This window comes from Scaptodrosophila lebanonensis, unplaced genomic scaffold (genome assembly GCF_003285725.1).
Source record: "Scaptodrosophila lebanonensis strain 11010-0011.00,11010-0021.00 unplaced genomic scaffold, SlebRS2 tig00000112-arrow-arrow-pilon, whole genome shotgun sequence".
Classification (NCBI taxonomy): domain Eukaryota; kingdom Metazoa; phylum Arthropoda; class Insecta; order Diptera; family Drosophilidae; genus Scaptodrosophila; species Scaptodrosophila lebanonensis.
In genome coordinates this window covers 2,112,737-2,127,646 of record NW_022060574.1, presented here as the reverse complement: position 1 = coordinate 2,127,646, position 14,910 = coordinate 2,112,737, and the positions used below count along the sequence as shown (strand labels likewise).

Below are 14,910 nucleotides of genomic sequence, written 5' to 3'. Positions count from 1 at the left end.
CGTGGCTCTTCTAGTTTTGTCTGCCACCTCTTTTCCTTTTTCCTTATTAATGAAATCCCTGTCTCTCTCTTCCGATTCTCCCACTTCCCCTACTATATCCTGAACTCCCGGAATCTTGTCTCTAATTGTGCGATTGAATATAAGCTCGGATGGTGGCGAGCCCGTAGTACCATGGGGAGTAACATTGTACATTAATATGAATTTTTGAATCTCATGTCTATAATTTTTATCATTCACATGTGCTATTTTCAACCGCTTTACTAATGATCTATTCATATTTTCTACCTCGCCATTAGCCTGAGGCCAATATGGAGGGGTTGTAATGAGGTCAATTCCATTCGTCTCACAATATTTTTTAAACTCTGCACTCACATATTGTCTGCCATTGTCTGTTCTTAACTTTTTTGGATACCCCAATCTACTAAAAATTTCGGACATCTCTTCAATAAGCACCTTCGATCCTATTGATTGTACAAATTTTACTTCTATGTATCTAGAATAGTAATCGATGAGAACTAGCAAGTGCTCATTATTTGGCAACGGTCCTAACAAATCAGTGGCTACCCATACCCATGGGCTACTCGGAAATGCATGACGTCTCATTGGGACTGGATTATCTGGTAAAGATACCAATATACAGTCACGACAATCCTTGACAAATTTTTCTGCATCCCTGTCAATTTTTGGCCACCATACTTTTGATCTCAGTCGCCTTTTCATTGCTGCTTCTCCAGGGTGTCCCTCATGAGCTAATGTTAAAACTCTCTGTCGTAGTTGTTGGGGGATGACCAGACGACTTCCTCTTAATAGAATGCTACCAATACTCGACAGCTCCAGGCGAAACGGATAATATGGGCTAGTTGCTGCAGAATTCCAGCAGTCATTGTCCAGGCATGTTATGGCATCTAGTACTTCCTCGTCTCTTGTACTCATTTCGGAAATCTCGGATATATTTAAAGATGTGGGAGTAGAAATTGAAATCATATGGAATATGTTTTCCTCTCCACCCCAATCAAATGATTTAGTACTTGAAACGTTACATAAGCGTGAGATCGAGTCAGCAATATTTTCCTTCCCAGACTTATATATCACCTGGAAACGGTATGCCTGTAGGCGTAATAACCACCTCTCAGTTCTAGCTGGAGGCTTAGAAGTTGGTTTAAAAATCGCTTCCAATGGCTTATGGTCAGTTACCAACTCGAATTCCAGACCAGCAACATAGTAATGAAATTTTTCCACGCTCCATACCAATGCCAAACTTTCCTTTTCCGTTTGCGAATATCGTTTCTCAACATCAGAAAGGCTCTTACTTGCAAACGATATGATAAATGGATTATTTTCGACATCAAACTGTATTAAGACCGCTCCCAGCGCTACAGGACTGGCATCAGCTATTACACGAGTTTTTAATTTCACGTTAAAATATGCCAACTCCGAAACTCGTGAAACTCCAATTTTCAATTTGTCGAATGCTTGCTGTTCTTGGTGGTTCCACAGAAACTTCTCATCCGCTTTGAGTAACTTTCTCAACGGTTCTGTTGTGTCTGCCAAATCTGGCAAGAACCTTCCCACGTACGTGACCAGGCCTAAGAAACTACGAAGTTCCTCTTTGTTCTTTGGTGGCCTGAATGCCGTAATTACTTCTACTTTCTCTGGATCAGCAGAAATGCCTGTGTCAGATAATATATGCCCGAGGAACTTAAGTCGCTGTGTTTTCCATACGCATTTATCTTTGTTGAGAAATATATTGTTTTCCTTAAAAATAACTTTTACCATCTCGAGCATTTTGTCGTGTTCCTCCAATGAACTTCCGAAGACAATTACATCATCTATATAATTTAATGCATTCGGGCATTTCGCTAATCGTTCCTCCATCAGTTTCTGAAATATCTCAGGTGCTGAGTTAACACCGCAGAGTAGACGCTTGTATCTATACAGTCCTTGTGGTGTTATAAATGTAGTAATTTCTCGGCTATTTGGATGCAATTCCAATTGTTGATACGCACTCTTCAAGTCCAGTCGAGAAAAATACTTAGCGTCCTTAAGCTTCGTTAAAAACGACTCGAATGTTGGTAATGGGTAATTTTCCCGTTGAATTGCTTTATTCGCTTGCCGCATATCAATGCACAGCCTTATATTCCCATCACCTTTGAATGCGATAACTATTGGAGAAATCCATTCACTTGGTCCGTGTACTGGCTCTATTATATCTTAAGATAAAGCCGATTCTAGCTCTTCTTTTACCTTGTCCTCAATGGCGGCTGGGATGCGTCGCATTGGTTGCTTGACGGGCCTCACATGTGGATCAATTGACAGACGAATAGATACATTATTCCACTTTGGAAAAGGTTCCAACTTTTCGACCCAATTTATAGCTATGCCCAATCTCAACACGTTGAGTTTTATGGCTGTTTCGCGACCAAGCAACGATTACCTACCCTTTTTTATGACATAAAAGGTTGCAATAGACTCAGCATTCCCTCCAACTGCAATCGGTGCTTCAAACACACATGAAATCTGTAACAACTGATCCGCAGCATATGCCCGAAATTGATTTGTCGACTCAGTTCGCAGATTTAATATAGCTGCGCCTTTTTCTTGTAGATAATTCGAATCATCTTGACTTAATAAGTTATACTTGGATCCGGAATCGATGACCATGCTAATTGGTAAACCACCAACTCGGCAAGAAATGACTTCGCCCATGTCACAATCATTCGCAACTCGGAAACAGGGATTGTGAAATTGTTGGCCACCACTCACTCCTCGGACCGGTGCTTCATCTACATAGCGCCGCTTTATACCTCCTCGATGATTTCCGCCGGGTCTCTTCACAATAGTCCGACATCTCTTAGCAAAGTGCCCGACTTTGGAACATCTGCTACACTCCGCATTTTTCGCTGGACAAAGCAAACTATTTGAATCATGATCATTTCGGCCACATCTGCCGCACTCTACTTTGGTGTGGTTCCATTTAGCCGTGCGCGATGCAATCTTATTGACCATAGAGCCTGAGCATCCATTTGATGACATTGCTTGCGTCTGCTTGCTCACCTGTTCCTCAATTAGACAAGCAGATATGACTCCCTCCAAGGACTGTTCAGCTGACAGCAACTTTTTCTTCAGCTCAGCCGGTGCCCAAGAATCAATTAGCTTATCCTTGAGACAGATCTCTTCTATTTCTGTTTTGGAAGTGCCAAAATTACACTTCCTCACCTGCTGACGCAATCGCATAAGAAACTCGGTGAAACATTCTCCATCCCGCGGTGTCATGCCACGGTACAAATGTCGCTCAAATACCGAATTGCGTATCGGCGAAAAATATTCATTTAATTTTTCCACCAAAGGTGTGAAGACATCGTTCTGCTCCTCTGGAATATAAGGGACCATCGCTCCTGGCAAGTTATAAACAATAAACTGAAGTTGTGAGCCTCCCAAATGCAGAAGTTTATTGCGCTTTTTAAGAGTTGAGCTGATCTCTTCGCTGTCCGCATATATGTTGAATGCGCGCAACCAGACCTCCCATTCGGAGCGCCAGAGTGATTTGTCTATGCTATTGCATAGGAATGGCTTAGGTTCGGCCATTACTTTGTTTTCTTTTTTTTTTCTTTTTCTTCTTATTCGATTCTCAATGTAACTCTGCGCCCACGCTACTTTGAAAAACAAGTTTAGAGTGACCAACTATTACAAGGGCCGTAATAACGCGCCTTCTTTTTTTTTTAGTATTTTCCTAGGCTGTATCGAAACGGCCTCCATTAGGCTACATTTAAGTGGCCACACCTTTTTCCGTTTCTTTTTTTATACTCTAAAGAGTATATTAGGTTTGCGGGAGCTGAAAAATGTAACAGGCAGAAGGAGGCGTGGCAGACCCCACAAAGTATATATATTCTTGATCAGCATGACGAGACGAGTCGATCTAGCCCTGTCTGTCTGTCTGTCCGTCTGTCCGTCCGTATGAACACCTGGATCTCAGAGACTATAAGAGATAGAGACACCAAATTTTGCACAAAGATGCGTTATGTGTGTATTCTATACGAGTTTGTTTTATTTTTTTGATTTTCCCCCCACTTCCCCCCTATGGGGGTTTTCCCGATTTTCCATTCGTATAATCGCCTATATCTCGGAGACTATAAGACCTAGGAACACCAAATTTTAGTCCCAGATGCCTTATGTGAATACGCAGAAAATGTATATTTTGGAATTCCCCTCCCTCCCCCCTCTACCCAGCAAATCGTAACTCCCGTAATTCTTGGAATTTCGAACTAAAATTTTGGAAATACCCCCAGTTAGTTATTATGTGTCCGTATGCCAAATTTCATTATGATAGACCGATTTAACAAGAAGTTATAGCCATAAATATATTTGCTGATGCAGCGCTGCTGCAGCGCTGCTCAAGCGCTACCCGCGGCTGTTGTTGATGTTGCTGTTTGGTTGACTGCGAAAATGCTTACACAGACACGAATTGATGCGCATAGGCATACATACACTCACACAGACGCAATTGCTATGTAAATGTGCAATTATACACGCTTTACGTGAGTTCGAATACCGAGAGAGGTAAAATCGATCAAATTTTTTTTTTTTTTTTTCTTAATTTTTTTTATTTTCTATAATTATTGTAAACATATGTACAGAGTATTTCAAAGTCGGGACACCCGACCTTAGCTTTTTTACTTGTTTTATATGTATGTATGTACCAAAATAACACACATACAGCCGAAACGAATTTTATTCTTTATCGGTCTTTTCGTAGGCTGTATTTAAACTGCCACAATTAGGCTACATTCAAGTGGCCACACTTTTTTTTAGTATTTCTTAGGCTACATTTAAGTGGCCACACCTTTTTCCGTTTCTTTTTTTTTATATGTATGTATGTACCAAAATAACACACATACAGCCGAAACGAATTTTATTCTTTATCGGTCTTTTCTATTTTTTTTTTCGGTTTTTCTCTCGTCGCCAATGTAATGAACTGCAAATTGCCCAATAATTACAAACCAACTGCACGCAATTACTAAGATATACCAAACAATGTTTATTATTTCTTCGGTGCGATCCGCACTTGACAAGTGTATATAAACGACTGACTCAATGAGAGCCAGTATGCTCTCCGCTCTCTGCAACGCTCGCAGTGACAGGCTGCCACATCCCTCCAATATTTTTCAGCTTCAGCTTCAAGTTCTGCTGCGCATCTGCAGGCTGCTCCACGGAGATATCGGGAATTGATTCGGCTTGTGGTAGCGGTGGTGGCTGTGTTCCAAGTGAGGCACCATTTTCTTGCTCGCTGCCATCCAACTGTTGTGAAGCTTCGATGCGCAAACTAGAACCCCCTGAAATCTTTTTAACATGACTTATATTTCTCAAATACGTTTTACCTCCTCCCGATATCTTTACTACGCTCCCATCTATCTGAATTACCTCATAGACTGTTGTATCAAAATTAGAAGTTAACTTGTTAGGAAAAATCACGTTCTTTAGCACTACTTTATCTCCCAGTTGTATTTTAGATTCCGTGGCTCTTCTAGTTTTGTCTGCCACCTCTTTTCCTTTTTCCTTATTAATGAAATCCCTGTCTCTCTCTTCCGATTCTCCCACTTCCCCTACTATATCCTGAACTCCCGGAATCTTGTCTCTAATTGTGCGATTGAATATAAGCTCGGATGGTGGCGAGCCCGTAGTACCATGGGGAGTAACATTGTACATTAATATGAATTTTTGAATCTCATGTCTATAATTTTTATCATTCACATGTGCTATTTTCAACCGCTTTACTAATGATCTATTCATATTTTCTACCTCGCCATTAGCCTGAGGCCAATATGGAGGGGTTGTAATGAGGTCAATTCCATTCGTCTCACAATATTTTTTAAACTCTGCACTCACATATTGTCTGCCATTGTCTGTTCTTAACTTTTTTGGATACCCCAATCTACTAAAAATTTCGGACATCTCTTCAATAAGCACCTTCGATCCTATTGATTGTACAAATTTTACTTCTATGTATCTAGAATAGTAATCGATGAGAACTAGCAAGTGCTCATTATTTGGCAACGGTCCTAACAAATCAGTGGCTACCCATACCCATGGGCTACTCGGAAATGCATGACGTCTCATTGGGACTGGATTATCTGGTAAAGATACCAATATACAGTCACGACAATCCTTGACAAATTTTTCTGCATCCCTGTCAATTTTTGGCCACCATACTTTTGATCTCAGTCGCCTTTTCATTGCTGCTTCTCCAGGGTGTCCCTCATGAGCTAATGTTAAAACTCTCTGTCGTAGTTGTTGGGGGATGACCAGACGACTTCCTCTTAATAGAATGCTACCAATACTCGACAGCTCCAGGCGAAACGGATAATATGGGCTAGTTGCTGCAGAATTCCAGCAGTCATTGTCCAGGCATGTTATGGCATCTAGTACTTCCTCGTCTCTTGTACTCATTTCGGAAATCTCGGATATATTTAAAGATGTGGGAGTAGAAATTGAAATCATATGGAATATGTTTTCCTCTCCACCCCAATCAAATGATTTAGTACTTGAAACGTTACATAAGCGTGAGATCGAGTCAGCAATATTTTCCTTCCCAGACTTATATATCACCTGGAAACGGTATGCCTGTAGGCGTAATAACCACCTCTCAGTTCTAGCTGGAGGCTTAGAAGTTGGTTTAAAAATCGCTTCCAATGGCTTATGGTCAGTTACCAACTCGAATTCCAGACCAGCAACATAGTAATGAAATTTTTCCACGCTCCATACCAATGCCAAACTTTCCTTTTCCGTTTGCGAATATCGTTTCTCAACATCAGAAAGGCTCTTACTTGCAAACGATATGATAAATGGATTATTTTCGACATCAAACTGTATTAAGACCGCTCCCAGCGCTACAGGACTGGCATCAGCTATTACACGAGTTTTTAATTTCACGTTAAAATATGCCAACTCCGAAACTCGTGAAACTCCAATTTTCAATTTGTCGAATGCTTGCTGTTCTTGGTGGTTCCACAGAAACTTCTCATCCGCTTTGAGTAACTTTCTCAACGGTTCTGTTGTGTCTGCCAAATCTGGCAAGAACCTTCCCACGTACGTGACCAGGCCTAAGAAACTACGAAGTTCCTCTTTGTTCTTTGGTGGCCTGAATGCCGTAATTACTTCTACTTTCTCTGGATCAGCAGAAATGCCTGTGTCAGATAATATATGCCCGAGGAACTTAAGTCGCTGTGTTTTCCATACGCATTTATCTTTGTTGAGAAATATATTGTTTTCCTTAAAAATAACTTTTACCATCTCGAGCATTTTGTCGTGTTCCTCCAATGAACTTCCGAAGACAATTACATCATCTATATAATTTAATGCATTCGGGCATTTCGCTAATCGTTCCTCCATCAGTTTCTGAAATATCTCAGGTGCTGAGTTAACACCGCAGAGTAGACGCTTGTATCTATACAGTCCTTGTGGTGTTATAAATGTAGTAATTTCTCGGCTATTTGGATGCAATTCCAATTGTTGATACGCACTCTTCAAGTCCAGTCGAGAAAAATACTTAGCGTCCTTAAGCTTCGTTAAAAACGACTCGAATGTTGGTAATGGGTAATTTTCCCGTTGAATTGCTTTATTCGCTTGCCGCATATCAATGCACAGCCTTATATTCCCATCACCTTTGAATGCGATAACTATTGGAGAAATCCATTCACTTGGTCCGTGTACTGGCTCTATTATATCTTGAGATAAAGCCGATTCTAGCTCTTCTTTTACCTTGTCCTCAATGGCGGCTGGGATGCGTCGCATTGGTTGCTTGACGGGCCTCACATGTGGATCAATTGACAGACGAATAGATACATTATTCCACTTTGGAAAAGGTTCCAACTTTTCGACCCAATTTATAGCTATGCCCAATCTCAACACGTTGAGTTTTATGGCTGTTTCGCGACCAAGCAACGATTGCCTACCCTTTTTTATGACATAAAAGGTTGCAATAGACTCAGCATTCCCTCCAACTGCAATCGGTGCTTCAAACACACATGAAATCTGTAACAACTAATCCGCAGCATATGCCCGAACGAATCCGGAATCGATGACCATGCTAATTGGTAAACCACCAACTCGGCAAGAAATGACTTCGCCCATGTCACAATCATTCGCAACTCGGAAACAGGGATTGTGAAATTGTTGGCCACCACTCACTCCTCGGACCGGTGCTTCATCTACATAGCGCCGCTTTATACCTCCTCGATGATTTCCGCCGGGTCTCTTCACAATAGTCCGACATCTCTTAGCAAAGTGCCCGACTTTGGAACATCTGCTACACTCCGCATTTTTCGCTGGACAAAGCAAACTATTTGAATCATGATCATTTCGGCCACATCTGCCGCACTCTACTTTGGTGTGGTTCCATTTAGCCGTGCGCGATGCAATCTTATTGACCATAGAGCCTGAGCATCCATTTGATGACATTGCTTGCGTCTGCTTGCTCACCTGTTCCTCAATTAGACAAGCAGATATGACTCCCTCCAAGGACTGTTCAGTTGACAGCAACTTTTTCTTCAGCTCTTCTATTTCTGTTTTGGAAGTGCCAAAATTACACTTCCTCACCTGCTGACGCAATCGCATAAGAAACTCGGTGAAACATTCTCCATCCCGCGGTGTCATGCCACGGTACAAATGTCGCTCAAATACCGAATTGCGTATCGGCGAAAAATATTCATTTAATGTTTCCACCAAAGGTGTGAAGACATCGTTCTGCTCCTCTGGAATATAAGGGACCATCGGTCCTGGCAAGTTATAAACAATAGACTGCAGTTGTGAGCCTCCCAAATGCAGAAGTTTATTGCGCTTTTTAAGAGTTGAGCTGATCTCTTCGCTGTCCGCATATATGTTCAATGCGCGCAACCAGACCTCCCATTCGGAGCGCCAGAGTGATTTGTCTATGCTATTGCATAGGAATGGCTTAAGTTCGGCCATTACTTTGTTTTCTTTTTTTTTTAGGCTACATTCAAGTGGCCACACTTTTTTTTAGTATTTCTTAGGCTACATTTAAGTGGCCACACCTTTTTTTGGTTTTTTTTATATGTATGTATGTACCAAACTAACACACATACAGCCGAAACGAATTTTATTCTTTATCGGTCTTTTCTATTTTTTTTTCGGTTTTTCTCTCGTCGCCAATGTAATGACCTGCAAATTGCCCAATAATTACAAACCAACTGCACGCAATTACTAAGATATACCAAACAATGTTTATTATTTCTTCGGTGCGATCCGCACTTGACAAGTGTATATAAACGACTGACTCAATGAGAGCCAGTATGCTCTCCGCTCTCTGCAACGCTCGCAGTGACAGGCTGCCACACATTTTATTAAGTCTTTTTGGTTACGTTTGGTGCATATATGTACATATGTTACATTTGTCTTGTGGTTGAGCGTATATATGTTTTTTTTTGGTTTCCGTGCAAAGTTGGACTTGAATTTATTTAAAGATTCGTTTTTTTATTTTACTACTATATTCATATTTATTTATTCCAATTCACATATTTATCTATTTATTGTTGTACCTATTTATTTATTTATTTATCCATCATACATAATCAGCGTACATATATTTTCTTGCCCATTTGTTTTTGTTGTTTTGGGCGGTTGCAAACATTTTCATTGTGTGGAATACAGATATATATACATCAATTCAATTGAATAACGAATTTTTCTTCGGGGCCTGCTTGAAAGCTGAACAAATTTATAATCCAAAATATATATAAATATCATAAAAAAACAAAGCGTTTTTTTTTTTGATTGAAATGGAAAAGGATTCTGCGCGCGCGTATAACACAAGGTCGAGAACTGCCAGAAATGATGATCTGGAGGAACACCTAGAAGGAGCCGTGGGTTTTTCAACCGGTGGCCTCATGCACACTCCTCCGAGGCCGTCCATAGCACCAGCAGTACACTGGGACGCCGAGCCAGTAGTCGCGTCGGCGGTAGAAGCAGCAGTGGCCCAGGCGAACGAAACATACCGCCAATCGCAAAAAGAGGGCATCAACAACATCATGTCTTAATGGGCGCGCTCAAAGAAATCTTGCAACCGCAAGCGAATAGCGGCGATTCAGCTGCAAATGGAGCATGGCAACCGCCAGTCAGCCAGAATCGTGGTGCGGTGCCAAAACGGCAGCATCAATACCAGGCTGAACCTCTAACACCAGCAAGAGGAACTTCGCGTCCGGTAGCAAGGCCAGCGGCAGCTAATTCCTCCAGTGGAGCTGGCAATAGCAGCAACACAGCTCGAAATTGGCAAAATCCCGCGGCACAGTCGGCCCGTCGAAGAGGCAATAGGCGTAACGATTGGAGTGGTCAGCTGGACCCACCTCCTCCGTATGCTGCGGCGAATGGCAGATCAGGATGGTGCCGCGTTGAGAAGTGGGACATCGTTTTCAGCGGCGACAAGGAGAAAATGGCGGTAGAAGACTTCGTTTTCCAGGTAGAGTTCCTTCAGAGGCAGTGTCGCTGCGCATGGTTTGAAGTATTAAACAGTTTCCATCTGTTAGTAACTGGGCACGCTCGCGAGTGGTACTGGCAGTATGTCAGGGACCACCGGGCAGACAGCTGGCCAGAACTTAAGCGAAGCATGCTGTCCCGTTTTAAAGGCGCCGCCGATGAATTCGAGCGCATGCGTCAATTGCGCGAAAGACGGCAGAAGGCACACGAAAGCGTGGAGGAGTACATCCATGCCATGAGGAAACTGGCGTCGCGTCTCCAAACAGCACCATCTGAAAACGAGATGATGAAATATATAAAAAAAGGATTAAAAATAGAACTAGCTCGTTATGTGTATGCGAAGCGCGTGTACACGGTAGACCACTTACGTGACGAATGCGTAGAGGTGGAAGCTATGGTCCAGCGGCGAGAAGGCTTGTTCCCAACACGCAGCGGCACACGTTTTAGTGGTGGAAACCGTCCACCGGCAGTGGAGGAGTTGGTCGACGACACTAACGGCGAGGAGTCGGCGGATTTCGGCATAGTTGAAGAGGCGCGTTTGGCAAGGCGTCCGCAACAGGCGTTAGTTTGCTGGAACTGCAGACAAGCCGGCATTGGTTTCCGCGACTGCATGTCACCGGAAAGGCGCGTCTTCTGTTATAGGTGTGGCAGGCCCGACACCTATAGTCCAACATGCCCCGCGTGCACGGGAAACGGCCGTCGGAGTGCGGAGCAAGTGGGCGAATCGCGCTCGACACAGGTGCCCACCAGGATGACAGCGGAGCGGTCCTGAAAGAAGAATTTGATAAGAAAAATACCCAATATAGTAATAAGTTGAAATTTTTACCGTATGAGGAAAAGATGCGGGCATATCTGGAGGCGCGCAATAGAATTTTTGCTCAACATCAGTTAGATGGAATGAGGATGGTGACAGCCAAAGTTAAAAAGGCCCGAGCACGATTCCGAGTGAGAAGGCAGACGAAGAAGCTGGTAGCCGAGGCAGTGCGACGCGAAGGAGCAGCAGATCCGAGGATTTTTGCCGAAGTACGGGTGCGAGGCCAAGTGCTACGCGGTTTGCTGGATACCGGGGCCTCGGTAAGCGTGCTAGGCAAACGCGGTCTCGAACTGCTGAAACAGATTGGCGTGGAGCCCAGAAAATACATTTCAATAATTAAAACAGCAGGCGGTGAAGACAGAGCCGTAATTGGGCGAGTGCGTTTACCAGTGGTGTATCGAGAGGAGACCAAAGAAGTGGAATTTTACGTATGCCCATCACTTGAACAGAACGCGTATTTCGGCATCGACTTTTGGCGGCTGTTTAATTTGGCACCACTATTAATTCCTCCGGAAAAGCCAGCCGTTAAAAGACTTGTCTTCGATGAATTGCTAGCTGATAGAGTGGCGCATTATGCGGACCAGGATGAAGTAAGGCCGGAACCAGATATGTGGGAATTGAATGAACAACAAAAGCTGAAATTGGAACAAGTAAAAAAATAATTTTTAACTTTCGAAGAAGCGGGATTAGGCAAGACTACTTTGGAGACTCACCGTATTGAATTGGTCAGCGGAGCAGAGCCAGTGAAAGACAGGCACTACCCTCTATCACCCGCTATGCAGAAGATTGTGTGGGATGAGGTGGACAGCATGCTGGCGCTTGGCGTCATCGAGGTAGGCGATAGTCCGTGGAGTAACCGCACCACCATAGTGCGACGGCCGGGCAAGAACCGCTTTTGCCTCGATGCCCGCAAGTTGAACAAACTGACAGTAAAAGATGCCTATCCGCTACCATACGTGGAGGGAATCCTATCTGGAATCGATCAGACATATTATATTTCCAGTGTGGACCTGAAATTTGCGTTTTGGCAGGTGGAGTTGGAGGAGTCCAGTAGAAGGTGCACTGCGTTTACGGTACCAGGGCGACCGTTGTACCAATTCCGCATGATGCCTTTCGGGTTGTGTAACGCCGCTCAAAGGTTGTGCCGGCTGATGGACAAGGTCATACCGAATGAACTGAGGTCCAACGTTAAAGTATATCTGGACGATTTGGTAGTCTTCGCGGCTGATTTTGATACGCACTTGGAGTACCTGAAGAGAGTCGCTGAATGCCTCAAGAAGGCAAATCTGACGATAGGGTTACAAAAGTCGAAGTTTTGCTTTAAAACGTTGAAATATTTATCGTGGGCGGCGGCGTGCTTCGAACAGATCCGGAACGGGTGCAGGCGATACAGCGCATACAGGTGCCAAGGTCCGTAAAGGAGGTTCGAGCTTTCTTAGGAACCGCCGGGTGGTACAGGCGATTTATTAGAGATTTTGCCACCTTAGCAGCTCCGCTTACTGAGGCACTAAAAAAGCGTTCTGGAGGCCTTTTCTCACTCGGTGACGAAGCCGTTGCAGCATTCGATGCGTTGAAGAAGGCGCTCACATCTGCGCCAGTGCTGGTACACGCTAATTTTTCACGCCCATTCTTCGTGCAGTGTGACGCATTCCATATTGGCGTCGGAGCGGTATTGTTCCAAATGGACTTAAAGGGAAACGAGAGGCTCATTGCGTTCTGCTCGGCTAAGATGAATAAGCACCAGGTAAACTACTCGGTGACCGAGAAGGAGTGCTTGGCGGCGGTATTGGCGATACAAAAATTCCGGCCATACATCGAAATGATGCCATTCACGGTCATAGCCGATCACGCCAGTTTGAAATGGCTGATGTCCATGAAGGATTTGTCCGGGCGATTGGCACGTTGGTCGTTGCTGCTCCAAGGCTTCGACTTTGAAATCACGCACCGGAAGGGCTCTGACAACATCGTGGCGGATATGCTGTCCAGGAGCACCGAAGCCGAAACTTTAGAGGAGTTGGATTTCTTTCCAGGAGACCTGTTGGGTATAGAAACCGCAGAATTCGAATCAGAGGAGTATCGAGAGCTGATTAGCGAAATTCAAAGTCAAAAAGATAAATTACCTGATTTAAAAATTGAAAACGGGGTGATCTACAAAAAGACATCCTTCAATCGGCTAGAAGATCAGCTCGAAGGCAGTGTGTGGAAACTGTGGGTTCCGCGTGCGCTAACCGGCATGCTTATATCGAAGCCCATACCGAAGCGTCAACGCATGGAGGAGTGTTGAAGACGTTGTCCTGGTTGCGGCGGCAGTTTTATTGGCCGGGAATGGCCAAAGACGTTGCTGAAGTGGTCCGAAAATGCGTGGTCTACAAAGAGACGAAAGCCACCAATTACGGGATGCAGGTGGGAATTGGTGCAGAAGTCGTCACGGAGAGGCCGTTCCAGAAGTTGTACATAGACTTCTTGGGCAAGTATCCGCGATCAAGGAAGGGGCACGCCTTCATATTCATAGTGGTAGATCACTTCACCAAATTCACGATCCTGAAGGCGATGCGGGAGGCCACCACTCGGAGCGTCGTCGACTTCTTGGTGAACGAAGTGTTCCCTACGTTCGGCGTTCCAGAAGTCATACACTCCGATAATGGTAAGCAATTCACGTCCAAGCAGTTTGCAGACATGATGGAGGGCTACGGTGTTAAGCATCTGCGGACACCGGTGTATTCGCCGCAAAGCAACGCGTCCGAAAGGGTGAACCGGACGATACTGTCCGCGATACGGGCGTATCTGGAGCAGGATCAGCGCGAGTGGGACCTACACCTTCCGGAAATTGAAGTGGCCATCAGAAATAGCGTGCATTCTGCGACTGGAGTAACGCCTTTTTTCGCACTATTCGGCCGACATATGATGTTGCGAGGAAATTAAGGTCGTTAGACGAGCACGAATTCGCAGCGTTGAGTACAGCAGACAGGCAATCCCTGGTGCAACAGAAAGTCCAGACACAATTACACGCGGCGTATGAGCGCAGTAGCGTTCGCTATAACCGGCGTGCGCGGCGGCTAAGACTAGCGCCCGGTCAGGAGGTATACCGGCGAAACTTTGCATTGAGTGATTTCAGCCGCGCGTTCAATGCGAAATTCGCGCGGAAATTTCTAAAAGCTCGCGTAAGGAAATCCATCGGCACCAACGCATACGAGCTGGAAGATTTGCAATGAAACTTGCTGGGGGTATTCCACGCAAAGGATATCCGAGTGTGACGCCTGTCATAAAGCAGAATGGATGAATATAGAGAGCCACTCACCTGAAGATCAAGAGTGGGTGTGGCCTACGTTGGGCGCCGCGGTAGTAGTCATCCGAGGCAACGCCGGACTCGAAGCAGAGGACACCAACAACACCAGCCGTTTGATGCGCGCAAACATCACTTCGGGGCATGAGCGTCCGCCCACTTGGATATTTGCGGTGGTGTTGCATCGGGCTGGTCACGAAGAATAAAAGGTGGCAGCGCTACGGAAGACGCCGAAAATTTATAAAGGCACTGCAGCGCCATCTTTCGGTACCGAGCGAGGCACCATGGTGGCAACTGCAGCCGCGCAGGCGCAGGGTTGTGTCCCGAT

At 44.5% G+C, this 14,910-nt stretch overlaps 1 protein-coding gene and 2 long non-coding RNA genes across 3 annotated transcripts; all 3 read right to left on the bottom strand.

The window, feature by feature from the left end:
* Window positions 1-9,658: 9,658 nt before the first annotated feature.
* On the bottom strand, window positions 9,659-11,492 carry LOC115628209. The gene is made up of 3 exons (XM_030524204.1): window positions 11,312-11,492; window positions 10,854-11,253; window positions 9,659-10,757 (listed from the first exon to the last, which is right to left on the bottom strand). The coding sequence occupies exons 2-3, from the start codon at window positions 11,095-11,097 to the stop codon at window positions 10,663-10,665; spliced, it is 339 nt and encodes a 112-aa protein (XP_030380064.1). The 5' UTR covers window positions 11,098-11,253; window positions 11,312-11,492; the 3' UTR covers window positions 9,659-10,662.
* A 34-nt stretch (window positions 11,493-11,526) lies between these two features.
* On the bottom strand, window positions 11,527-12,239 carry LOC115628214. Its single transcript, XR_003995785.1, has 3 exons — window positions 12,013-12,239; window positions 11,687-11,934; window positions 11,527-11,589 (listed from the first exon to the last, which is right to left on the bottom strand). It is a non-coding gene; the product is annotated as an uncharacterized LOC115628214 (long non-coding RNA).
* Window positions 12,240-12,970: 731 nt separating this feature from the next.
* On the bottom strand, window positions 12,971-14,703 carry LOC115628212. Its single transcript, XR_003995784.1, has 3 exons — window positions 14,598-14,703; window positions 13,420-14,517; window positions 12,971-13,334 (listed from the first exon to the last, which is right to left on the bottom strand). It is a non-coding gene; the product is annotated as an uncharacterized LOC115628212 (long non-coding RNA).
* Between the last annotated feature and the right edge of the window lie 207 nt (window positions 14,704-14,910).